The 25,644-nt window shown below is 37.0% G+C and overlaps 1 protein-coding gene and 1 pseudogene across 1 annotated transcript in view; one reads left to right on the forward strand and one right to left on the reverse strand.

Moving 5' to 3' along the window:
* The window catches only part of DECR1 (2,4-dienoyl-CoA reductase 1), a 65,600-nt gene that overhangs the window by 37,603 nt on the left and 2,353 nt on the right, over window positions 1-25,644 (forward strand). The window contains exons 6-7 of the mRNA XM_004474738.5: window positions 19,520-19,619; window positions 24,415-24,487. Of these exons, the coding sequence (XP_004474795.2) occupies window positions 19,520-19,619; window positions 24,415-24,487 (173 nt within the window). The remainder of the gene's footprint in view (window positions 1-19,519; window positions 19,620-24,414; window positions 24,488-25,644) is intronic.
* On the reverse strand, window positions 6,289-7,460 carry LOC139436461 (mitogen-activated protein kinase 6 pseudogene; annotated as a pseudogene).

The raw sequence follows: 25,644 nt of genomic DNA on the forward strand, positions 1-25,644 counted from the left end.
GACTCTCTATTTCTTTATTTATCCTATGTCCAGATATTCTATCCAATACTGAGAGTGGTATATTGAAGTCTCCAACTATTATTGTAGAGACATCTGTTTCTCTCTTCAGTTTTGCCAGTGTGTGTCTCATGTATCTCGGGACACTCAGGTTAGGAAAAGAAATACTTAGTATAGTTTTTTTCTTCTTGGTGAATTTCCCCCTTTATTAATATATACTGACCCTCTTCATCCCTTATAACAGTTTTGCACTTAAAATCTATTTTGTCCAATATTATTATTGCCGCTCTAGCTACTTTGTTACTATTTGCATATAATATCTTTTTTCAGCCTTTCGCTTTACACTGAGTTGTGTCCTTACATCTGAAGTGAGTCTCTTATAGACAACATAGAGATAGTCATTTTTTATCCATTCTATCAGTCTATGTCTTTTGATTGGGGAGTTCAAGCCATTAACATTTAATGTTGTTACTGTAAAAGCATGGCTTCATCCATTTTGTCCTTTGACTTTCTGTTGTCATAGCTTACTATTGTCTGTCTTTTTATCGTTTAATTTATCCTTCCTAATAATCTTCATTTTTTTCTCCAAGTCTCTTGCCCTTATTTTTTCCTTTCAGGCTACAGCACTCCCTTTAGTATCTCTTGTAGTTCTGGTTTTTTGGTAATATATTCTATCAGTGTTTGTTTGTCTGTGACTGCTTTGAACTCACCTTTATTTTTTTTTTTCTCCCTAATTTTTGAAGGACAGTTTTGTCAGATACAGAATTCTTGGTTGGCAGCTTTTTTCTTTCAGTACCTTAATATCATAACTCTTTCTTCTCTCCTCCATGGTTTCCAATTAGAGGTCAGCACTTAATCTTATTGAGATTCCCTTGTTTGTGATGATTTGCTTTTCTTGTGCTTATTTCAGAATCCTGTCTTTGTCTCTAATATTTGTCATTCTGAATAGTAGGTGTCTTGGGATAGGTCTATTTGGATTTATTCTGTTTGGGGTGCGTTGTCCTTGAATATTGATATTTATGCTTTTCAAAAAGGTTGGGGAGTTTTCAATCATTATTGCCTTATATATTCTTTTCCATTCTCTTCTTCTTCTGGGACACCTTATGCATTTGTTTGTATGTTTTGCATTGGCCTTCAGTTCTCTGAGATCCTGTTCTATTTTTTCCATTCTTTCCTCTTTTTGTTTTCTTGTCTTTTTCAGTTCAGATGTTCTTAGAAACCACTAATTCTCTCTTCAAGCAATTCAAATCTGCTCTTATGTCCTTTTAATGTAGTTTTAATCTCATCCGTCATGTCTTTCATTCCCATAAGGTCACTTACTTTTCTTTGCAGGTTTTCAAATTGTTCTTTATGCTCATCCAGTGTTTTTCTTTTTTTTTTAAGATTTATTTTATTTATTTTTTACCCTCCCCTTGCTGCTTGCTCTTGCTGTCTGCTCTCTGTGTCCATTTGTTGCCTGTTCTTCTATGTCTGCTTATCTCCCTTTGTTATGTCATCTTGCCACACCAGCCCATCGCGGCTTGGGCCACCAACTTTTTGTGGCACGGGCCAGTTTGTCTTCACCAGGAATTGAACCTGGGGCCCCCATATGGTAGATGGGAGCCGAATCGCTTGAGGCACATCTGCTTCCCACACCCAGTGTCTTTTTAATATACTCTACCTCTTTAGTCATATTTTCTTTCAATTCTTTGAATTGATTTAGGAGATTTTTTTGATTATCATTAATTTCCTTAAATCCTATATATCTTCAGAATATTTGGTTTGTTCCTTTAGTTGAGTCATCTCTTCCTGATTCCTAGTATGGTTTGTAATTTTTTACTGATGTCTAGGCATCTGAATATGTTGGTGAATTTACTCTTATGGCCAATTTCTCTCTCTTGCCAATTGTTTTTTTCTTTTTTTTCTTCAGAGCTCTTCTTTGATATTTGGTCCAACTTATTCTAAGTCTTTAAAATTGCCTATTTTAAGTTAACAAAATGATCCAAGGACTCACTAATGTGGCACAGATTTTTCTCCTAGGAGTTAGGATATAGAGAGATCCAAAAGCAGTTTTTGTCCATGCAATTTCCAGACTGGCCAGCAGATGGCACTCATTGGTGCACTTTTCCACAGAGTTGTTTCAATCTCTGATTTCCTGTTTTGGTCTGGCCAGAGCTGAGATTCAAAGTGGACTCTGCTGACTGAATTCACTGAAGAGAAATCCATCCAACTCCTCCTCCCTTTCTTCCTTGTAACAGCTGACATGGAGGAAGAGGTCTGTTCCCCTCCCAGTTGTCTGCAGTGAGCCAGGGGTTTTACCCTGTGTGATGGTTAGGCTATTGTTTCAACTCAGCCAGATAATTGTGCCCAGTTGTTTGGTCAAGCAAGCACTGGGCTAACTGTAATACAAGGGCATTTATGGACTTTAGTCACCATTGACTTTACAGCAGTAATAAATCACAGATAGCTGGTTATAATTAAATCAGTCAGGGAGATTGCCATCAGCAATGAGTAATGCTCAACCCAATCAGTTAAGTATCTTAAAATGGGGAGTGATTCCAGCATTGAGAGAGAATTTCTTAGCTCATTTTTGGAGAGCCAGCCTCTCCCAGAACTCGTTAAGAACCTTCATTGAACTTTCATTGTAGCCCTTGGTTGCAGCCTGCCCGCGGAACCTGGACTTGTGTATCCCCATGGCTGTGTGAGAGACTCTTATAGAATCGCATACCATTGACAGATATCCCTCGTTAGTTCTCTTTCCCTAGAAAACCCTGACTAATACACCCTGGTTTAATATCTTTGGGGTGGGGGAGAGGTGCTCTTCCTGGCCACCACAGGGGTTTGGTTATTCATGTTTTTGTTTTCCGGTTCTTCGTCTCTCTGTCCCTCAATCTCCTGGAAATTGTGTAGCACTCTTCTGGTCTGCTGACCTCCAAAGCAGTTTCCTCAGATAGCTTTTGGCTCTGTCTCCATTGTTTTTGTGAGAGAGTTGAACCCTACCTACCTACTCCAACACCATCTTTCCCAAACTCCATGTTTTTTATTTTGATGTTGTCTAACTTAAATTTTTTTTTTTTGTATGGCTCTTGCTTTTTCAGACCTATCTGAGAAATCTTTGCCTGACCAAATGTCACAAGTAATTTGTTCAGTGTTCTCTTCTAGAAGTTTTACAGTTTCAGATCTTAACATTTAGGCTCATGATCCATTTTGAGTTAATGTTTGTATGTAATTTGAGATAACATTCAAGGGTCATTTTATTGCATATGATTATCCATCCTTTCCTCATTGAATTACCTTGGTACTTTTGTTGAAAATCAATCAGCCATATACATGGGTCAATTTCCGAACTCTATATTCTATTTTATTAATCTATATGTCCATCATTATTCTGATTAGTATAGACTTATGATATATGCATATGTATTATCTATTTTAAGTATTTTGATTACTTTTTTAGATTAACTTGAAATCAGGTAGCATGAGTTCTCCAAATTTGTTTCCTTTTTCAAAATTGTTTTGGCTATTCTATGTCCTTTGCATTTTCATATACATTTAAGAATCAACTTGACAGTTTTTGCAAAGAAAGTCTATGAGGATTTTTGCCAGGGTTTTGTTAAATCTGTAGTTTTCTCATGTATCATCATGATTTGTTTCTTCATTTATTTAGGTTCCTTTAATTTCTCTCAGCAGTGTTCTCCCGAAGTATTTCATATTTTTCGTGCTATTGCAAGTGATATTGCCTTCCAAATTTTACTTTCCAATTGTTTCCTTCAAGCATATAGAAATACAATAAATTGGATTTTGCATATTTATCTTGTTTCCTGACACCTTGCTAAATTCATTATTAGTTTTGATAGCTTTTTTATTACTTAGGATTTTTTATTACTTAGGATATTCTACATTGATAATTATGTTATTTATTTTAAAAGACAATTTTAAATCATATGTGCTTTCATCCTTTTCCTTGCCTTATTTTACTGACCAGGACCTCTATTACAATGCTGAATAGCATTGGTGAAAGGAAACATCATTGTTCCTGATATCACAAAAAAGCATTCAGAATTTCACTATTAATTATGATGATAACTGTGGGCTTTTCATGAATGCCCTTTATCAATTTGAGTAAGTACCCTTCTATACCTAGTTTGTAGATAGCTGTTGTTTATTTTTTAAATCATTAAAAGGTATTGAATTTTTTTACATTCTCTTTCTATATTTTTTGAGACAGCCACATGTTTCTTTCTTTTTCTTTTTAGCATGTTAATATAATGAATTACATTAATTAATTTTTGAATATTAAAACAAAGTTGCTTTTCAGAGCTAAGCCTCCTTGGTTATGATGCTTATCCTGTTTGAATATTGCTGAATTTGTTTTGCTAAAATTTTCTTAAGAATCATTGTGCTTATGTTCATGAGAGATAATTGGTTTGTAATTTTCTTTTCTTGTAATATCTTTGTCTGGTTTTGTATCAGGATAATAACTTGCCAAATATTCCCTTTTTTCATTTTCTGAAAAAGTTTGTGGAGATTTGGTATTATTTCTTAGTTAAATATTTTGTAGATTTCATAAGTGAAGCCATTAGGGCCTGGAGTTCTCTTGGTGAGAGAGTTGACTACAAATTCAGTGTCTTTAAAAATTTCGGGCTATTAAGGTTATCTGTTTATTCTTGAGTAAGCTTTGGTAGCTTATGTGCTTAAGGAATTTGTCCATTTCATCTAAGATGTATAATTTATTGACATTAAGTTCATAATATTACAATATTATAATTTTACTGTCTGTAAGAGCTGTATGTAGGCTCCTCTTTCCTGATATTGGTGTCTTCAGTCTCTCTCTCTCTCAATCAGTCTGGCTAGTGGTACATTCATTTTACTAATATTTTCAAAGAACCAATGTTTTTGTTTCATTCATTTTGTTTATTGTTCTTGTTCTTTTCCTCCTTGATTCTGCTCTCATCATTATTATTTCCTTCTTATTTTGGGTTTTATTTGCTTCTCTCTGTCTAGTTATTTGAAGTAAAAATCTAGATGATTGACTTGAGATCTCTTTTCTTTTTCTAATATAAGCATTTAAAACTGTAAATTTTCTTCTAAGCACTCTTCTGGCTGCATCTCACAAGCTTACCATCCTCTATGGGTCAATTTCTAGCATCTCAGCATCTTCTTTCCTGCTAAAAAACCTGTCTAAGCAATTGGTGTAAGTGTTTTTCTTCTCAATTTTTCTATCCTTTCTTACCTCACAACAAAACTGACTTACAAGAAAACAGTCCTCACCACTCACAAATTGGCTACCCAAGAAGACTGCTACAAGCCTTCTAATTGAGCCACATTTGCCATTTCTTTTTCCTCTTTTTCTCAGCTTTCTGACTTTGATATCATGCTTTTCAATTCTAGTTTGGACACTGAGCTATTCAAGTCATTTAATTTATGAACAACATCAGTAGGCTCAAGCTGTAAACTATGTTGAATAGTTCCTGCAATAAAGGAATTAAAGTCAAATCCCTGATTCTTTTCCCTTTCTTTTTCAGCCAGTTGCTGTGATACTTTCTCTACAGCTATCTGGGTTTTACCCAGTCCAGTCCTTTCACATTTTTTTTTAAAGATTTATTTATTTATTTATTTATTTAATCCCCCCCCCCCCCCCCCCCGTTGTCTGTTCTCTGTGTCTATTTGCTGTGTCTTGTTTCTTTGTCCGCTTCTGTTGTCATCAGCCGCACTGGAAGTGTGGGTGGCGCCATTCCTGGGCAGGCTGTACTTTCTTTCGTGCTGGGTGGCTCTCCTTACGGGTGCACTCCTTGCGCGTGGGGCTCCCCTACGCGGGGAACCCCCCCGCGTGGCGCAGCATTCGTGGCGCGGCACTCCTTGCGCGCATCAGCACTGCACATGAGCCAGCTCCACACTGGTCAAGGAGGCCCGGTGTTTGAACCATGGACCTCCCATGTGGTAGAGGGATGCCCTAACCACATGGCCAAGTCCGTTTCCCTCCTTTAACATTTTGACTTGCTTTTCTTATCATATTTTTCTTTGTTCTTTCCAATTGTAAAGATCTATAATAAGCTTGGGTTCATAATAATGATTAACTACGTTATCTAAATATGATAATGACCTCATTTTGTAGTTGCAAGTATAGCTACACTGCAGGTCACAATATTTGTTTTCATGATGATCTTGGTACTGCCAACAAGACCCAGTAGAGTAATTGGGTATCAAAGCAGGATCCTCCAGATACTTTTCACGATCTCTATCCAAATATTTTCTAGAATCAACTTGCACTTCTTCTTCATCAGTGACAACAGACAGACCTCTTGGGTCAAGCTAAATTTCTTCAATGTCAAAGTTGATATGTATAGGCCAATCATGCCCTGAAAACTGATAATCATGGTACCTTTCCAAGTTATAAATATGACTTTGGGTTTTATCCATAAGTAAAATATCATCAACTTCATCTTCAATTTAAAAAGGATGACTTGAAATTGGCTTATCTGTTGGAAAAGAATATATGCTCCTTTAAGGATGGGAGAGTGCTTTTTCTCATTTCCAACCAATCATAGGGCTAAATGTCAGAATCTTTTCCAGGAAGTTCAGTGCTTCTTGGCTAATTTCTGGAAGCAGCTGTGTTAAAGGTTTGTGTTGCTCAGTCATATCATTTCTAATGTAAACTGGAATTACACTGAGAAGCTCCTGACCATCTTCTTTGTGTACAATGGGAATAGATTCTAAAATCACCCAGTTCTGTTCAAGTTCCTGTGCACCTGCAAAGAGGGTTTTACCAGTCATCATTTCAGCAAAGATACAGCCTGCATCCCACATGTCAATGGCTTTAGCGTAATTATTAGGAGAAAGCAAATGATGTGGAGATCTATACCATTCAGTAACCAATTCTTCAGAAATATGACCCTTATGGGAATAATGGGAATCCATGATCCATGTAAGACCAAAATCACCTATCTTCAGCACGAAGTCTTCAGTATTAATGAAAAGATTACTGGTTTGAGATCTCTGTGCAGTACATTTGCAGAGTGAATATGCTTGAGCCCATGTAGCAGCTGATACATGAAAAGTCTGGCATGCTCCTCCAGTAAAGGACCCTCCTTTAGCACATTAGCCAAGTCTGTCTCCATGTACTCCTGAATGATGTAAACACTGTTCAGTAAGAGAGCCCACATCATCTGTTAACTGGTTCCCATTGGGGCCAAGAATTGCAAACACTTTCACAATGTTATAATGGTCAAGTCTTCTAATAATTTTTATTTCACTCTGAGCATGTTTGATACTTTGGGTATCAGTCAGGACAATACCCTTGATGGCTACTCTTTTGTCATAGTCATTGTCTACAGCAAAAAACAAACAAACAAACAAACAAAAAACCACCAAAACCAAAACAGCAACAAGCCATTACCTCCACAACTCAATAGTTTTAAGTGCATATACCTAGAGCCCAGATCAAAACCATGAATGTTCATGAGACTTTCACATTTTTCTGCCATTTTGAAAGCCTTCTTATTGCCTTTTCCTTTTGAATTGTTGAACTTGTATAAACAAGGAAGAAAACTGGTGTCAAAAGGAAAGATCTTTCAAAAAGGGAGAAGAAAAATAATTCTGCTTCCACAGAAAGATGGCTCATTGATGTTCATTGCATATGCCAGCCAGGCTTTTGAGTTCCCCTTAGATTTAAAGCTTAAAATGCTCTACCCATGTTGAGAATTAAAAAGATTGCAATACTCAGTTGAAGAAAGGGGCAGCAAGTGTGCAGATGTTTAAAGAAAACACTCAAACTCAAGTGGAATGAAATGACTTACTATGCACTCAAATGTACTTGTGCTAAATGACAACATTTAACAAAAATGTGAGTGAATATGCATACAACAGGCTTCTATGAACATTCTCACAGTGCAGATGCATTTAGTGTTGGACTGGTCTTTAGCAGCATTGTTCTAAGGTGCTGCTAAACACTATTTCCCTTTTGATTCTTTTCTTGCTATATATTTCAACAGGAAGCTCTAGCAGCTGCTTATTAACAGAAGATATCTTTAGTTAGTGATCAGGTGGCTCCAGCTCATCACAATCACAATCAAATCTACCGTCCATCTTACTCTGATACAACATGACTTCTCCGACTCATCGAGAGAGTGCTGGGCTGGTGGACAGCCCCCAGGGTCAGCTCAGGTCTCAGGCTATACTGGTGGCAGAAGGGGAGGCTCTTGCTTTGCTACAGTCCTATTCATGTTTTTGTTTTTGTATATCAGTTTTTCTTTTCTGATATTTCTTTGGTCGATTATTTTTAGTATTCCATTTAAAATCCTCTTTCAAGTTTTTAGTCCCCCACCCTACCCACTCCATTTCTCTCTCTAGTAGCTGCTGTAGGGATTAAAATATGCATTCCTAATTTACTGTAGTCTATCTTCAATTTGTGTTATGTCACTTCATGAATAATCTAAGAATTTGTGATAGTATAATTTTATTTACTCTCTCATTCTCTGTGAAATTTTTGTCATAAATATATACATTTATAAAAATGTTTCCAAAGAGGAAAGGTTTTGAATTTTGATGTCTAATTTATAAAATTTTTCTTCTTGGCTCATACTTTTTGAGTCCTATCTAAGAAATCTTTGCTGAACTTATCCCTGCCAGTAAAATAAGGCAAGAAAAGGAAATAAAAGTCATACATAATGGAAAGTATGATATAGAATTGTATTTTTTCACAGACAACCCTCTATATGTACATATATACAAATCTAAAAATCTACATATGTTATAAATGCTACAACAAAGTATTATAACTTTTTACCTTAACCATCATCTGTTTTTAAAAGAAGGACGGAGGAGAAAAGACGGTTTTTATATTTACTCTTATTTGTGTCTTTTATGTATACTAACTTACTGATTTCTGGTTCTTGTTATTTTTATACCTGAGTTTATACCTGATATCATTTCCTTTAAGTCAGAAAAACTTTAAAATATTTTTTTCTAATGTCAATTTGATACCAACACATTTTCTCCATTTTCATCTACCTCAAAATGTCTTAATCATTTTTGAAGGAGATTTCCATGAGATTTAGATATCTGAATTTACAGTTTTTTCTTTCAGCACTTTAATCATATCGTTCCATTGTATGCTTGCTTGCATTGTGTTTGATAGATTAGCAGTAATTTTTATCATTTTTCTTCTGTGTGTCATCTGATTTTTTCTTCTGATTGCTTATAAGATATTCTATTTTTATTTTTCAGTGATCCTTTTTATATTTATATTATTCATATTTATATTTATATTACTTGGGTTTCACTGAGCTTCTTTGACTTACAAGTTAATACTTTTCTCTAAATTTGGAAAAATTTTGGCCATTGTTTCCTCAACTTTTTTTTTCGCTGTTTCTTCCTAGACCTTTCTTCTCTGTAGACTCTAATTACATGTATAATAGACTGCTTACTATTGTCCAATACGTCAATGAGGGACTTTTTATTTTTCCAGTCTTTTTTTCTCTTTGTTCTCCAGATTGAACACTTTCTCTTGATTTTTACCAAGTTAAACTCTTTCCTGCTGTCATTCAATGAATATTTCACTTCTGATACTTTACTTTTTGCCCCTAGAGTTATTATATTAATAGTTTATTTACCGACTCTTTCCCATTGATTCCCTCATTATGGCCATCTTTTCCTTTAAGTCCTTGAACATACTTTAAAGAACCATTACTTTAAAGATGATGTCTTTTAATTCCAACATCTGGGTCATCTTGAAGTTTCTGCTGAGTACTCTTTTTCCTTAACTATAGGTTACATTTTCCTCCTTTTTTTAAAAATGGATATTGATTTAAATATCACATTTTGTCTTTTAATCAAGAGTGTTGATTTTTGTCCTATCAGGCAATTGCATTTCTGAACGATCACCTTGCAATTGTAAAGATTTTGGATTACTTGTTGCAAGAGTAAACCCAGTTACAGTTTTGCCTTTAGTTATTAGGCAGATCCTTTAATCCTGTGACATAGTAGTTATAATTTATGTTTGGCCATTCTGGGATTTAAGTGCTATGCTCAAGTTGTTTAACAAACCCTTCTAATTTGACAGGACTCACACTCCATATTCTTCTTCCTTTGAAGTGGGCAGCAACTGATAGCTCACTTTTTCAGCCTTTCAGCTTTACACTGAGCTTCTCAGAGCCATACCTATGCTTGTTCAATTCAGGGATCAATTGCAGGGAGTTTGTATATACTTGTTGCTTCCTCCTTCCCAACTGCTCTTGCTGTCTTGAACTCTGTCCTCTGGAAACAGGTGATGTGTTGGTTCCATATAACCCCAGTCTTTTGAAATTGATATTATACTTAGTCTAAGTTCAGCAAATGTCTCTTGTGCCAACATCAAAGACAGATAACTGTTTAGCACAGTAGGATACTCTTCATATTTATATATTCTTCAGAATCTTAAATTACTTAATATTTAAGTAAAAACATTGACCACATATCCATTATTATCTTTTAAAAATACATTTGTTTGTGTTTTATCTAAAGAAAACTAGTACTGATTAAATTTTACTTTAGTTTCTCTTGCATGTATCAGTTAACAAAATATATGACAGTCTGCCCACATTTCATGCCTGATTTTGGACTAGCTTTTGTAATTGAGGCACATAGCTTACTTTATATGAGGAAGCCGCAATTCTTTCCACATTGGACCATAAGAGACTCCTATAGGGTTAACTAATACTTCTATAATTATTAAATAAAGGAATATGGTATAACAGATGCTGGAATATAGAACAAGCAGAAAATGAGGCATTATGAATAAGGGTATGTCCTAATTTCATCCAAATTTTCTTTCCTTGATTGTTTCTTCCTTCCTCCCTCCTTCTCTTCCTACCAATTCCATCAAAATTGGAGACACTTTACCCATTATGCACTATTTCTTCCCTACCTGTAGACCCTTCGCAGAATTTCTCAATTTGTAGAGAAATTCTGCAAATGTAAACAAAATGCTTTGTTTACTGAGAAAAGCTATTTTTGAGACCCACAAAGAGAAGGTGAATTAAGAATATATTTAACATTTCTTTCAACTATATTCTTCAACTTTTCTATTATGAGGACAGGGGATGCCCAGTCATTTGACATGGTCAACTGGAATGGAGGCAAATGCACCTCCCTCAAAAGCAGGAGGAGTAGGGCAGTAGAAAATAATAAGACATGTACAAAATATATACTAGATAGATTTTAAAGTATATAAGAATCATATTGGTACATTTCTTTGTTTTATGTCCAGGCCTTGCTTAGAATGGTGGGTCCATTATTTAAAAATACATTTTTTTTTTTTTTTGTAGTTAGAACTGGTAACTTTTATTTGTGCCAGTTTATTAGTAATAATAAAACACATAAAGTACAATAATTTTTTGGTATATCGTTATGTTTACATTGACTGAGTGCTTATTTCTGTACAATAATATTCATAGCTTTCTTTTTTTTTTAAAATTAAAGTTAATAGATCACAAGGAATGTTACATTAAAAAACATAAAAAAAATAAATAAAAGGGTCCCTTATAACCCACTCCCCACCCCCACCACATCATATTTGTAAGTTGTTTTTTTTTGAAGATATATACATCACACAAAAAAAATTACACTGAAAAATATAAGAGGTTCCTATATACCCCCCACCCTCCCACTCCACTCCTCCCACACCAACAACCTCCCTCATCATTGTGGCACACTCATTGCACTTGGTGACACATTTTGGGGCACTGCTGCACTCCACAGACAATAGTTTATCCTGTAGTTCGCACTCTCCCCCAGTACATTCAGTGGGTTATGGCAGGATATGTAAAGTCCAGCATCTGATCCTGCAATAAATTAGTTGTAATTTATTAGGGCAACTTTAGTATTCTTTAAAAATCACCTTTTACTAGAATTATCTTGCTAGTTTGGCCTCATTTGTTAAAATTTCTTGTAGCAACTGTGCACCTACTTTGATGTTTTGTGAAGATTTAAAAATTTGAATTGGAGTTTTAAAAAAAATTATTATTTATAATTATGCAACTGGGAATTTCCTGAAAAAGCATTTTTACATAGTAGTGAGGGGTGTATCCTCTAGAGCCAAACTGCTGGTTTCCAATTCTGGTTATACCACTCGGTAGTTGTGTGGACTTGAACAAGTTGACTCTCTGTGTCTCAGTCTTTTCTTCTGTAAAATAGGCATAAAAAATAGAAACTCCATCCTAGGATTGCTGTGATGATTAAATGAATTAGTGTCTTTAAAATATTAAGAATACTGCCTGGTCCAGACTAGTATTCAGTGAGTGTTAGCTATTAAGAAAATGTTAAATTCTTCCAAGATAAGTGAATTTCTAAGCTTTAGTGCAAGGGGACCATCAAGTATCTGAAATTTAGGCTATGACCCATGACTAAAATATGAAAACCAGAGCCCTGATATTTCTTATTGAAACTGAACTTTCAAATTTCAAACTACATGAGGAATATATTTATATTAAAGGTTTAAATTGGGGGGGGGGGGAAGTCTTGACTTAGTGGAAAATGTATTTTTTAATAAGGTAGTTATTCTGGTTTTTAAAAAGTTATATAGTCTATCTTGAATAACTTTTAGAGGATTGATGCTTATAAGATTTAAATTTAATTTGGGCTCTTATTGAAAAATGGCTGAGAGACAGGGTGCTCTGTGCCTTCACCAGAAAGACAGACAAGTGCAGGGATTTCTCTTTTTGCCATGATTATCAGTAAGATAGATTGCCAACAATAATAATGGAAGAGTTAAAGCTACAAACAATAATTCATTTGTATGTTCAGAAAGTGTGAGGAATTCAGTCTTGCTTATGAATGAGGTATAATGCCCAGGGAGGCAGGAGATGAGACTACGGGATGTGATCTTTACTCTCTGGAGATGGGTCATTATTGAACTAAAGGATCTTAAGAAACGTTGTAAATAGGCAAGTTGACTGGGAGAAAGATTCAGTATTTGGGAACTTGACAAATTCCAGGTTGTGGCTGACTTGGAATTGCAGTGAATGCCACTGGACGTGGGGAGGTCACAGAGCTTAAGATTCACAATGTTGTCCACATGGATGCTGAAGTCTACTAGGATGATTGCAGAAGTTGGGTTTGTGATGTGGATATGGATATGTTTGCAGGTTGGAGGCCAAGAGTCAAAAATTTAATAAAAATGGCAGAGTAGCTGGGAAGTCAAAGACAACATCAATTGAAGCCACAAATAGTGTTTAAAAAGCTGGATATTATCTGAGTCAGAATGGTTTTTTTGGTGTTTTTTGTTTTTGTTTTTTCAGTGAAGGTAGAAGAGTAAGGAGTAGAAACAGTAATCCCTACAGTCTAATGACATTTGCTGGATGCTCCCTGGTTTTCCATTTTAAAGACGATGAATCAAGGGCTCAAAATGGGAAGGAGACTTACTCAAGTTCACAGAGCTACACAGCTAGTAAATGCAATCAGCATTTGAACCAAGTTGTCTTTATGCTACACTATTACACCTCTGTTGATAGTTTGAACTAAAATTGTTTATTATTTTAATTTTCATAATTTGCATTGAAATCAGATTTTATAGTTTTTGAGTCTTTTGGAATTGGAACATAATCTTTCACATTTTATTATTTTTAATAGACAGTAAGTTTAGTGTTTGTTACACTTTCTTCATTTTTAAAGGAATGAAGGATGGGCTAGCACAGTATTTCATTTATTGCTCTCTGTCTTTATTGTCTTAACCTCACTAAATAACAGATTTATTTCTGTTGTCTACACTGGGCTGCTAGCTCTTTCATAGGCGATTATTCTGATAAAATTAATTGGCTCTCCTGCAAAAGGAAAGATGTATTTGTAACCTGGGAATCTGAAAACTTTGAGTTTTTAAAAAGTACCACTAGGTTTTCATCTTTTCAAACAATTGTTTCAAAATTGTTTTGAAATTGTTTCACTGCGCAGTATTCATCCCTTTGGAACAGTGCAATTTCAAATTTTTATTCCCCCCTTCCACTCAGGGAAAATTAAAAGCAACAGTGTCACATTCTAAGCAGAGGGCTACATACAGCTAGGCTAAGAAAAGTAAAACTTAAGCGAGAAAGAATAAATGAATAACTTCCATTTCCAGCATCTGAATTATATAATAATGGCCTAGCTACTTCTTTCCTACCCATAAGACGTATTTCCATTCAATCCTAATCAGAAGATAGCACACTTTCTGTTGGAACATTTGCTTTTATAAGTAAGTGCCACTCTTTAAAGTAGTTTTTATAACTTTGCTGTAAGAATTATACTCTTGGTATCTGGAATTCATGTACTGTAATGGAGCAGACAAATAGTCTACATTCCTCCTCTTGAAAACAGATTTTGAAAGCAAACTACTTTTCAGAGATTTGAAAGGCTGAATTTGAGATAGAAAATGCGATACCAGAATGAAAAAAGTAACCATTTGTTTTAGTTTGCCAAAGGGCTGCTAATGCAAAATATCAGAAATGTGTTGGCTTTATTTATTTGGAGTAAAGGCTCACAGTCCCAGGGCCCTGAGAAGTCCAGCTCAAGGAACCTTAAGAGGGGCTTTCTCATTCAAGCCACGTGTTGAGGCAAGATGGCGGGCGGTACCTTCCCCTCCCAGCTGTACCGTTTCCCAGAGCTCAGCCCAGGGCAACAGGTAGAACTGGACCTCTTCCAGGCTTTCTCCCGATTTCAGCAGCAAGCTCTCAGGCAAATAATCATCTTTCCCTAGGGCCCCAGCTGCTTGAGCCTCTCCTTTTTGTCACCCAGCAGGGTCAAAAGCAGCAGAGCTCTCTTTTCCTCTGTTCTATTAAAGTCTGGAGTTCACTTTTCCTTTTTACAATGTTTCTGGCTATTCAGGACTCCTTACCCTTCCAAATAAATTTAATGATCGTGTTCTCAAATTTTCTTTAATGCTGGTGGAATTTTTATCAGTATTGCCTTAAATCTGTATATCAATTTGAGTAGAATTGACATCTTAATGGTATTTAGTCTTCTAATCCCTGACCATGGAATGTTCTTCCAGTTATTTAGGGCTTTTTTGATTTGTTTAACATTGAGTTACAGTTTTCTGTATACAAGTGCTTTACATCATTGGCTAAGTTTATTCCTGACAATTTGAGTTTCATCTGTCATATTTTATTTTCACCACTCTTTTGACATTTTTAGTTACTTTTATTGATATAATCTTCATTTCTAGACTCTCTTCCAGGCCCCTCTCTCCTGTCTTTTCTTTTCAGGTTCTAGCACACCCTTTAGTATTTCCTGAAATTCTGGTTTCTTGCTTTGAAATTCTCTCAGTTTCTGTTTATCTGTGAATATTCTAATTTCACCCTCATATTTGAAAGACAGTCTTGCTGGATATAAAATTCTTGGCTGGAAGTTTTCTCTTGTAGTATCTTAAATATATCAGACCACTATCTTCTTTCCTCCATGTTTTCTGGTGAGAAATCAGCATTTAATCTTATTGGATATCCCTTATATGTTATGCATTGCCTTTCTCTTGCTATTCTCAGAATTCTCTCTTTGTCTTTGGCCTTTGACATTCTGATGAGTATGTGTCTTGGAGTTGGTTTATTTGGGTTTTTTCGGATGGAAGTACATTGTGCTTCTTGGACAGGGATATCTATATCTTCCAGTAGGGTTGGGAAATTTTCTACCATTATTTCTTCAAATATTCCTTCTGCCACTTTTCCCTTCTCTTCTCCTTCTGGGACACCCATGACACATATGTTTGCTGTTGTTTAGCTCCCTGAGACCTTGTTCAATTTTTTCCATTCTTTTCTTCATCTCTTCTTTTGTATGTTCACTTTCAGAGGCCATTTCTTCAAGCTCACCAATCCTTTCTTCTGCCTCCTCAAATCTACTATTATATGATTCCAATGTTTTTTAAATTTCATTGATTACACCTTTCATTCCCATAAGCTCTATTTTTCTATGTATGTTTTCAAATTCCTCTTTATGCTCACTCAATGTCTTCTTAATATCCTTAATCTCTTTAGCTATCTCATTGTATTTATTAAGAAGGTTTGTTTAAACATGAATAATTAGTTGTCTCAATTCCTTTATGTCGTTTGGAGGCTTATCTTGTTCCTTTAACTGGGCCATAGCTTCCTGTTTCTTGGTATGGATTGTAATTTTTTGTTGGTGTCTTTGCATCTGGCTTACTAGAGTATTTTTTCTGGGTGCAGTTTTTCTGTCTAGTTTAGGGCTATCATTTCTCCCTTGCTGTTTATGCAGTAGGAACCAAGCGTGTAGTTGCTGCTGTAAGCTGTGGAGGTTCAAGCTGCCCTCATTGCACCAGGGAGCAATGACGTGTGTTCCAACTTTCTCCTTTGCCAGAGGTAGGAACAGAGTCACAGCTATGTGGAATTATCCACTTGCAGGCCTATACCGTAGTTGCCCAGAGAGACTGATGGAGCTGCACATCCCTTTCTCTCCTGCCTGGGACAGGGTTGGAGCTGCAGGTGTGGGCAGCAATCTATGCAGTGCAGGTCCAAGATGACCTCAGTTGCCCTGGTAGACTTCTGATTTTCAGTCTGTGCCAGCCAAAGTTACCTGCAGTTACCTACATAGGCTGGTGCAGGACTCCTCAGCCTCCTCCCTGCCAGAGGCAGGGTTGAAGCCTAGGCTAAGGCTGCAGGCTGATCTGCATGAAAGAAACTGTCAGCCTGGCTTCCCTTCAGCCTGGGGGTGGAGTCAGAATGGTGGCTACTGGCCTCTTTCTGACTTGGGCTGGTTCTCACCCCAACTGTTCCCAGGGTTATCTCTTAGCAAGCTGAGTCTACCAATCAGAAGCTGAAGTCTACAGCCAACTGTCTCCTCCTCCCCTATTTCTGGAAAATGGAGTTTCCAATTCATGCCACAGAGCAGCTTCTGGCATGGCTCATGCCGCCAGAGTAGGACAATCACTGGCCTCTATGGCTTGGCCAGTAATTTCCTGGAGAGGCTGGCGCAGGTCCCCGCAGCTTCCTGCCTGCTGGAGGTGGCACTGGGGCCCAGGCTAGATCTGCAATATGATCTGGATGGGAAGAAGCCAGTCCCCACCAGCACTGGGATTTTCAGTCTGCCCTGCTTCCCGTCTTGTCAGGTGCGGAGTTAAGATGGCGGCTCCTGGTGTCTTTCTGACCTGGACAGCTCAAACCTTAGTTGTTCTCAGGATCATACTGTAGCCTACTGAATTCCTCATTGTAGCTGAAATTGATGTCCAACCATCTCTTCCTCCCACATTTTGGGGAAGTGGATCTTTCGATTCCAGCCACAGAACAGCTCCTGAGGTGGCTTGTGCCTTCAGTGGAGGAAGGGCACCAGCTTCTGTGGTGTGGAGTGCTTTACTTACAAGTTTTCTCTGCAGATAGGCAGTCTCCTCCTTCCACTCCCCCAAGGATGTTGCAGGATGCTCTTCTGGCCTCCTGCTTCAGCTAGCTCCAGGGAGCTCTGGGTGTTTGCTAACAGCCCTGTAGCAGGAGCTGAGTCTAGGAGCCGTCTTGCTGATTTTCTAGCTTACATTATTGTTGATGAGAGGTCAGTGAAAATTTTTATCTTTTTTCTTTTATTGTTTATTATGTCTGCTGGCTGCTAAGATTTCTTCTTTATCATTGGTTTCAAGTGATTTGATTATGCTATGCCTTGAGGTAATTTTCTCTTTGTTTATCCCTGTTCAGATTTGTTTAACTCTCTGGATCTATAGATGATATTTTTTGCCAAATATGGGAAATTTTTGGCTTTTCTTTTTCAAGTAATTTACACATATGATAGAACATTTGTTATACCTATGTTAGCCTCCTATGTGCCACTGGCCACCGTGCCTTGTTCTTTTTTTTCCCTGCACCATTTTTTTTTCTATGCCCTCCATTTTGGATTGTTTTTTTTGCTGTGTCTTCAAGTTCATGGATCATTTCTTCTGCAGCTAAGGTCATTCATTTCTTATTTCAGATATTTTATTTTTCATCTACAGCAATTCTATTTGGTTCTATTTTTATTTTTCTATTTCCTTGAACTCTTTTAACATTTTTATAATAGCATTTTATAAGTCTTTGCCTGCTAATTCTATCTTGGCTATTAATTCTGGGAATCTTTCTATTAACTGATTTTTCTCCTGGTTATGTTTCTGTTTCTTTGAGTGTTTAGTAATATTTGATTGCCTGCTGTGAATATTATATTTTTGAGTGCCTTAAAAAATTTCCTTTGAAGTATATTGAATTTTATTTTGGTGAGCAGCTAAGTTACTTGTGGATCAATGATCATTTCGAGGCTTGTTTTAAGCCTTATTAAGATAAGTCCAGAGTAGCCTTTACTTTGGGGTTAATTAAGACATCCTACTAAGATATGTCCTTTCAGAACTCTACTGAAAGCCCTTGATGTTCAACAAGACTGTATGGAACTCAAATGTCTCCCAGCCCTGTGGGAGTCTGGAAATTGTTTAGTTTACAGCTCTGCAGCATTGGTTCTTCGCCCAGCCCCTTGTGGCCTCACCCTAAACACACACAGCTTGTATTTGGCAAAAGCTTTTAGAGAACTCCATAAAGGCTTACTTTCTTCCTTGGGGGACGTATTAGTCAGGATTCTTCTGAAAATCAAAAGATGAACTGATTCACGTGAACATAGGGGGTGGTAAGTCCAAACTCTGTAGGGCAGGCTGCAAGCTGGAAACTCTCATATAGGTGATGCTAAAGTTCTTAGTCTGAATTCCCCAGAGGAATCTGGCCGGCTGGAAATTATGGCAAGAGCCAATGCTAAAATTGAGGCAGAAATTCTTCTCTCTGACCTTTGAAATCTTTAGTTATGAATTTTAAGATGGGGTGAGGAAACTCCCTGCATTGCTGAGGGCAGTCTTCTTTGTTGATTGTAGATGCAAATTCCATCTATGAAATATCTTCCCAGTAACAAGTAGGCCAGTGTTTGACCAAACTGGATATCATAACCTCCCCAAGATGACATATGAAATTAATCACAGGGAAACTCTGCCCCACAAATCCCAGCTTCCTCAACCTCCCCAAATTCTGATAGCTGTTTTCTCAACTCATTGAAAATGCCATGTTCTGTTTGGATACCTCTTTCTTCTGCCACAGTCTATGAAGTACCTTTAGACAAAAAATTGGAATGCTCTTAACATTCATTTTATTTGTTTTCTTTCTTAAGATCAGTTTCCTTCACTGTTCTGTAATATCTGAGAAGAATACTTTTTTTTTGGTATCATATATCTTAAATAATTTTCTTCCTGTTTACAGCAGGGGGTGCACCTTCATCATGGTTTGAGGTAGAAATCCCTGTTAATGTAGTTTGGATTCTGATACAATCTTATTTAAGTGGATGCTTAGTTTATGGAGATCCTGTTCACTTGATAATGCAGGGTGTTGTAGTGGCATGCCCTTGAGCTTCGGGCCTTGGTATTAACTCACCCTGGTACAGAATTCCAAATAAGTGGGTTCTCTGGAATAACAGCAACATTAGTAGCATGGTATAGCAATTTTAGTAGATATCCTATTAATTCAGGACTTGTGAAGTTTTCAAATGTGCTTGAGGTTTTGTATGCCCTCTTGAATCAGATCCCTTTCTTACAAAATTTCAGGAGCAGCATTCCTTGCTATTACAACCATCTATGCTGAGACTGGATCGGGTTTTGTAGTACCAAGTGCTTCTGCCAAAGCAGGAGTGGAAACCTTGAACAAGTAAGTACTACTGTGCTAATCCCAATGTTGAACATGAATAATGTACTTAATACTAAGGTACTAAGTTTCTGCTTTCTAGTCTGTATCTGGAGAAAAGTGAATTAAACATTAATTTAGATTCGCCAAGAGACAGACATTCTCTCTCCTGGATGAGTCTTGTTTGTCCATAGCTGCACTATCTAGTAGAACTTTCTTTGATGATGGAAGTGGTCTATAAAGCTGTACACAGTAGCCACATGTGGCCATCGAAATGTGGTCATGGTATCTTAGGAAGTGAAGATTTGATTTTATTTAGTTTTAATTTTAAAATTAAATTTAAATAGCTACATGAGTAGAGGCTACCATATTAGGCAGCACAGGACTACAGCTTTTTTTAAAATTTGCTCTCCTATGTACCTTTAGACTAGTGCCATCTGTACCTCTCATAAACACATCTTCATCCTCTTATTGTACCTACTATACAGATTAGTAGAACTAGCACAAAGCAGTGACCACTTACCAGGTGTAGTGGCCTTTCCTTAGCTGTGTATGATTGATTGCCTTTTTTTTTTTAAGATTTATTTTTTATTTTTTCGCCTCCCCCTCCCCGCCCCCCATTGTCTGCTCTCTTTGTCCATTCGCTGTGTTCTTCTGTGTTCTCTTGTATTCTTGTCAGTGGCACTGGGAAACTGCATCTCTTTTTTGTTGCGTCATCTTGCTCTGTCTCAGCTCTCCATATGTGCAGTGCCAATCCTAGGCAGGCTGCACTTTTTTCTCATGGGTCAGCTCTCTACATAGGGCACACTCCTTGAGTCTATGGCTCCCCTACATGGGGGACACCCCTGAATGGTATAGCACTCCTTGCATGCATCAGCACTACATGTGGGCCAGCTCACCACACAGGTCAGGAGGCCCTGGGTTTGAACCCTGGATCTCCCATGTGGTAGGCGGATGCTCTATCCATTGAGCCAGATCTGCTTCCCATTGGCTTTTTTGAATCTGTTCCCATTGGCTTTTTCCCCTGTCTTTGCCATAGCACAGGTTCCTGTCATTGCTTGTCTGGCTTATGTAAGAACTCTATGAATGTTTCTCTGCTATTAATCTCTTCCCCCTTTATTTTTTTTTAACCCACATTGCCACCAAAATTATCTTTCTAAAAATATATACTTCTGATTATGATACTCTCTAGTGAAAAATCTTAGATCATTTTGCATGACTTTCTGAAAACTCAGTATGTCATTCTAACACACTTGTCCCTCACCCTCCATTTTAGTCATTTGTTTATTAATTTATTCAATAGACAAATATTTATTGAGTGCCTTCATTGTGCTAGATATTGGCATTGAGCTAGGTGCCAGGGATATGATAGTGAAGAAAATAGAACACTCCCCCCATCCTCACCTGAGTGTATATGCTTGTATCATTCTCCTTTATTCCTGGGCTTTAATTTCCATTGAACTACTCCATATTTCCTGAATGTACCACATATTTTTTGTTCCTTTGCCCTTTACTTATGGCCCATACACCTGGGCTGTCCTTTCCCCATCCTAGCCTTTCTTATTTCCTATCCTTTTCCCTTCTTCTTCCCTCCCCACCACCTTCCCAACTTACTTCACAGCAAACTCCGAATCCTTCCTCAAGTTTCCCCTCCTTAGGGAAGCCTTCCCTGTCACTCTCAGGAGACTTAGGTGTTTTTTCCTTTAAGTAACCATGACTCACATTATATAATTCCCAGCATAGTTTCTAGTTCATTATATAAGCAAACTGACCTTTCTGGAGAGCAAGGACTGACTTTTTAAATTTGAGGGTGATCAACACTTTTAGGGTATTGGCACACAGTAAGTACATAATAGACATTTGTTGAATTAGCAACAATAGTGGCTAACATATATATTTAGTGTAGTGTGCTTAGCATCTTTTTTTTTTTTTCCAATAGGTACTGGGGATTGAACCCTGGACCTCATACATGGGAAGCAGGCGCTCAACCACTGAGCTACATCTGCTCCTTAATGACAGTTGGTTTTTGTTGTTGTTGTTTGTTCCATTTTGTTTTTTTAGGAGGTACCAGAGATCAAACCTGGGACCTCATACATGGGAAGCAGGCACACAACCACTTGAGCTACATCCGTACCCCTGTACTTAACATCTTAAAATGCAGAGTGAACTATTTGAGGTGGATTCTTTATCATGTTATGAAAGTTCTTCAGGATATAAACTAGTTGATTTTATTTTATTTTTTTAAAAGATTTTATTTATTTATTTAAAGATTTATTTATTTATTTAATTCCCCCCCTCCCCCAATTGTCTGTTCTCTGTGTCTATTTGCTGCGTCTTGTTTCTTTGTCCGCTTCTGTTGTCATCAGCGGCATGGGAAGTGTGGGCGGCACCATTCTTGGGCAGGCTGCACTTTCTTTCGCGCTGGGCGGCTCTCCTTATGGGTGCACTCCTTGCGCATGGGGCTCCCCTACGTGGGGGACACGCCTGCGTGGCGCGGCACTCCTTGTGCACATCAGCAATGCACATGGGCCAGCTCCACACGGGTCATGGAGGCCCCGGGTTTGAACCGTGGACCTCCCATGTGGTAGACGGACGCCCTAACCACTGGGCCAAGTCCGTTTCCCTAAACTAGTTTAATGAGAGCTGATAACAATGCTAGCATTGGAACAAATTAATCCTGCTCAACTCAGAGTTGTGTTAGGATGTGTTCCCTTTAGGTAGGTTTCCTTAATAGGGTGATCAGTTTTTTATAGGATGATGTGACCTTTGCTCTGCTCAGTGATTCTAAGACATGAGATTACTACTTCCCTAGCAGTTTGAAGTGGGTGCACTACAAGTATATGCCCAGGGTAGGATGGTCATGGCTGTTGTCAAAACCATCAACCAGAGAAGGAATTTTTATGAAGGGTTGCCTGAAAGAGATGTAGCCCACCCATTTTTCTAAAATGTACCACTGAATTCAGTCAGATTAACAGATAGTCCTTGGGCAATAGACCCTATATTAGCCAAAGGGGCACTGATGCAAAATACCAGCGATCTGTTGGCTCTTATAAAGGGTATTTATTTGGGATAGAAGCCCACAGTTAACAGGCCATAAAGCATAAGTTACTTCCCTCACCAAGGTCTTTTGCCACATGTTGGAGCAAGATGACTGCTAATGTCTACAAGGGTTTAGGCTTCCTGGGTTCCTCTCTTCCCAGGGCTCAGCTCCTCTGCTCTCTCTACAAGGCCAGCAGCAATAGACTATCAAGCAAATGACTTCTTTCTTTTCCCGGGCCTCAGCTGTGTCCATTTGAGCCTTCTCTCTTTCCTCATCTATCTGCTTCTCTATATGTTTACTTCCCAGGCTCCAGGATCAAAACTCCAAGCTCCCTTCTCTGTAGTGTGGTTTCTCTGTGAGTCCCCACCCACCAACGGGGCAGGGACTCAATATCCTACTGACATGGCCAACCAAAGCCCCATTCATATTTAATCAAGTAAAAGTGAAAGCTCTGAATCCAGTATAATCTAATATGCCCAGAGGAGCAGACCAGTTCACAAACATAATCCACTATCAATTTTTGGAATTCATAAATAATGCCAAACTCCTACAGGCCCCCTCCCGGTAGAGTAGCTTTTACTGAATTGACCTTTAAAGTAATGTTGTCAAGCCCTATTAATGGATATCTTATAGTTTCATAAAACTTGATTCCTTCTTCTACTGCAAAGATACAATGTCTTTATGACATTAATATGTTACATAGTTTTCCTTGTTAAATCTTCTAGGAAAAAATGTTTTTCTCATTTTTTATCAGAAAAACTGCTTTCCCTGAGCAATTGGTTTGCTTTTTCCTTATAGGCACAGTGAATTGTATAATTGGTAGCCTTTACCTTTTAGCATAGGGTCATGAAAAGAGTAGATACAAATTTGTGACCCTGCTACTGCATTTATGTAGAATTGTACATTCAGTTATTAGCTTCACTCCTGGCTTCATTGTATTTCCTTGCTTTTTTTTTCTCTTCCTCACTTTCAAATTATCCACCTCTTTTGCATTATATATATTCTTTTCAGTTACCTTAAGTAATTTTTGGAGCTGTATGAATTATGTATAAACACACACAAACTACTAATATAAATTCCTAAAAGAAGTTTACATAATAAAAGTTAGACATGTTAATCGAGTAGGATTTTAAAACAGGGTGATTCAAAGTTCCATGCTTAATTTTAGTGTTATATTTTTCTTCCATGCATTTAGCATGATTTTGTTAGAATTTTATTTTATTTCAAGCTCAGTTCAAAATTGCATTAAAGGCTACTTAAACATGGATGTGGTTAATGTTTTAAACCTCTGCAATCCCTTTCTTCTTCAATTAAAGCACTTGTGATAGAGACATTGTAATCCAATGTCTAGGGTTATAAGTAAAGTTATACTGAACTTTGTAAATTCAGAAATTTTCTGAAATCCAGGAATATGGAGAAGGGGCATGAATTTCTTACTTTTTCATGCTAGTTAATGAATACTCTGAAAAAGTATATTGATGTCAGACTTCTTAGTTTTAAAATGTATGCTGTAGTTCATATAACATAGTAGTTAAGGACATTAAAATATGACCAGTAAGTTATATCTTATAGTGATTATTTGTACAAACTTGAGCTTGAGTTTGACCTACTAGCCATGTGACCCTGTACAAATGATTTAACCTCTCTGTGCCTCAGTTTCCTTATATGTAACATGAGGGATAATAATAGTACCTGCCTTTTGGGGGGGTTACAATGTCTGGTCTATAGTAAGCATGAATTGACTGTATTAGAGTCTATGTTGTTTATTTTAATTTTTAGGTCTCTTGCAGCAGAATGGGGTAAATATGGAATGCGATTCAATGTGATTCAACCAGGGCCTATAAAAACCAAAGTAAGTTTTAATTGCTAATTATCACATTGTGAATGATTAAGGAATGAAACAGTGATAGATATATTTTGATTGTTGTATGAAGGGCTTTCTAGGAACGTCTGGGTTTGGAACTCTGGTGGTAGAGAAAAAGGATTTCATAATTTTCCAATATATGAAACAAGGTAGGCAGGAACATATAGCAGCTATGGAACTTCTTGATAAGGTCTATTTCAATGTCTTAATATTCTTGGCTCTTTCATGTTGTCAATTGTGGCTTTTTTTTTTTCCCTGTTTGCTTCAATGATCTATTATTGTCCTATCTTTCTTAATTTTCAAAACTTTAAAAAAATATATTATCTTTTTATATTTATTTATTTTTTCTTCTTTATTTTCTTTTAAATGTTACATTAAAACAATATGAGGTCCCCATATACCCTATTTTCATCACTTTTTGAAGTCTCTTACTTTGGCTGGCATTCTTTTCCTAAATCATGGAAATGCTTTACTTTTTTTTTTTTTGGTTTAAGAGGTGCTCTGGAAATTTATCATATAGGTATGGTCTTGCAATAGGTAGCATTTTCTGTGACTTATATCTATGCCTTTTCACTTATAAATACTCATTTACTCAATTATGCATGTCTTCTAACTCTCATTTCTCAAAACCTCATTAAAAACGCTACTGATGGCATGTATTTATCTGTGATCCTCACAGATCCTCATTGCAGCTCATAGTTATGCAGCCCATAATTATAACAGTGTTGCCGATATTGCAGGTTCTTTGTTCTCTCCCATTACCCCAAATAACTTTACTTCTAACTTTGCTACTTCTTTTTTTTGCCCAAGTAAAGCAAGAATTTACAACTGAAATTGGGATGTAGCTTTGCCAATCCAACTGAAGTTCAGTAACTTGCTTCAGTTGCATAGATATGTTTGAAAAGAAACTTTTAAGTTTTATGTAGGTCTTGAGTATTAAATAGTAATATAGAAATGGCTGTATTTATTTAGCTGTTTAAGTGGGGGGAAAATGTTAAGATTACCTAAGTAAGTGAAACTTGAATATTTTATTTATCTGACACTTCAGTAATATAGAGTCCAATAAAATTAGTGGGAAAAATACTCAAAAGCATATATTGAAATGTTTGATTCAGGGTCACACTATATGCTAAGCACTATATGAA

The sequence above is a fragment of the Dasypus novemcinctus genome, chromosome 14, assembly GCF_030445035.2.
Source record: "Dasypus novemcinctus isolate mDasNov1 chromosome 14, mDasNov1.1.hap2, whole genome shotgun sequence".
NCBI lineage: Eukaryota > Metazoa > Chordata > Mammalia > Cingulata > Dasypodidae > Dasypus > Dasypus novemcinctus.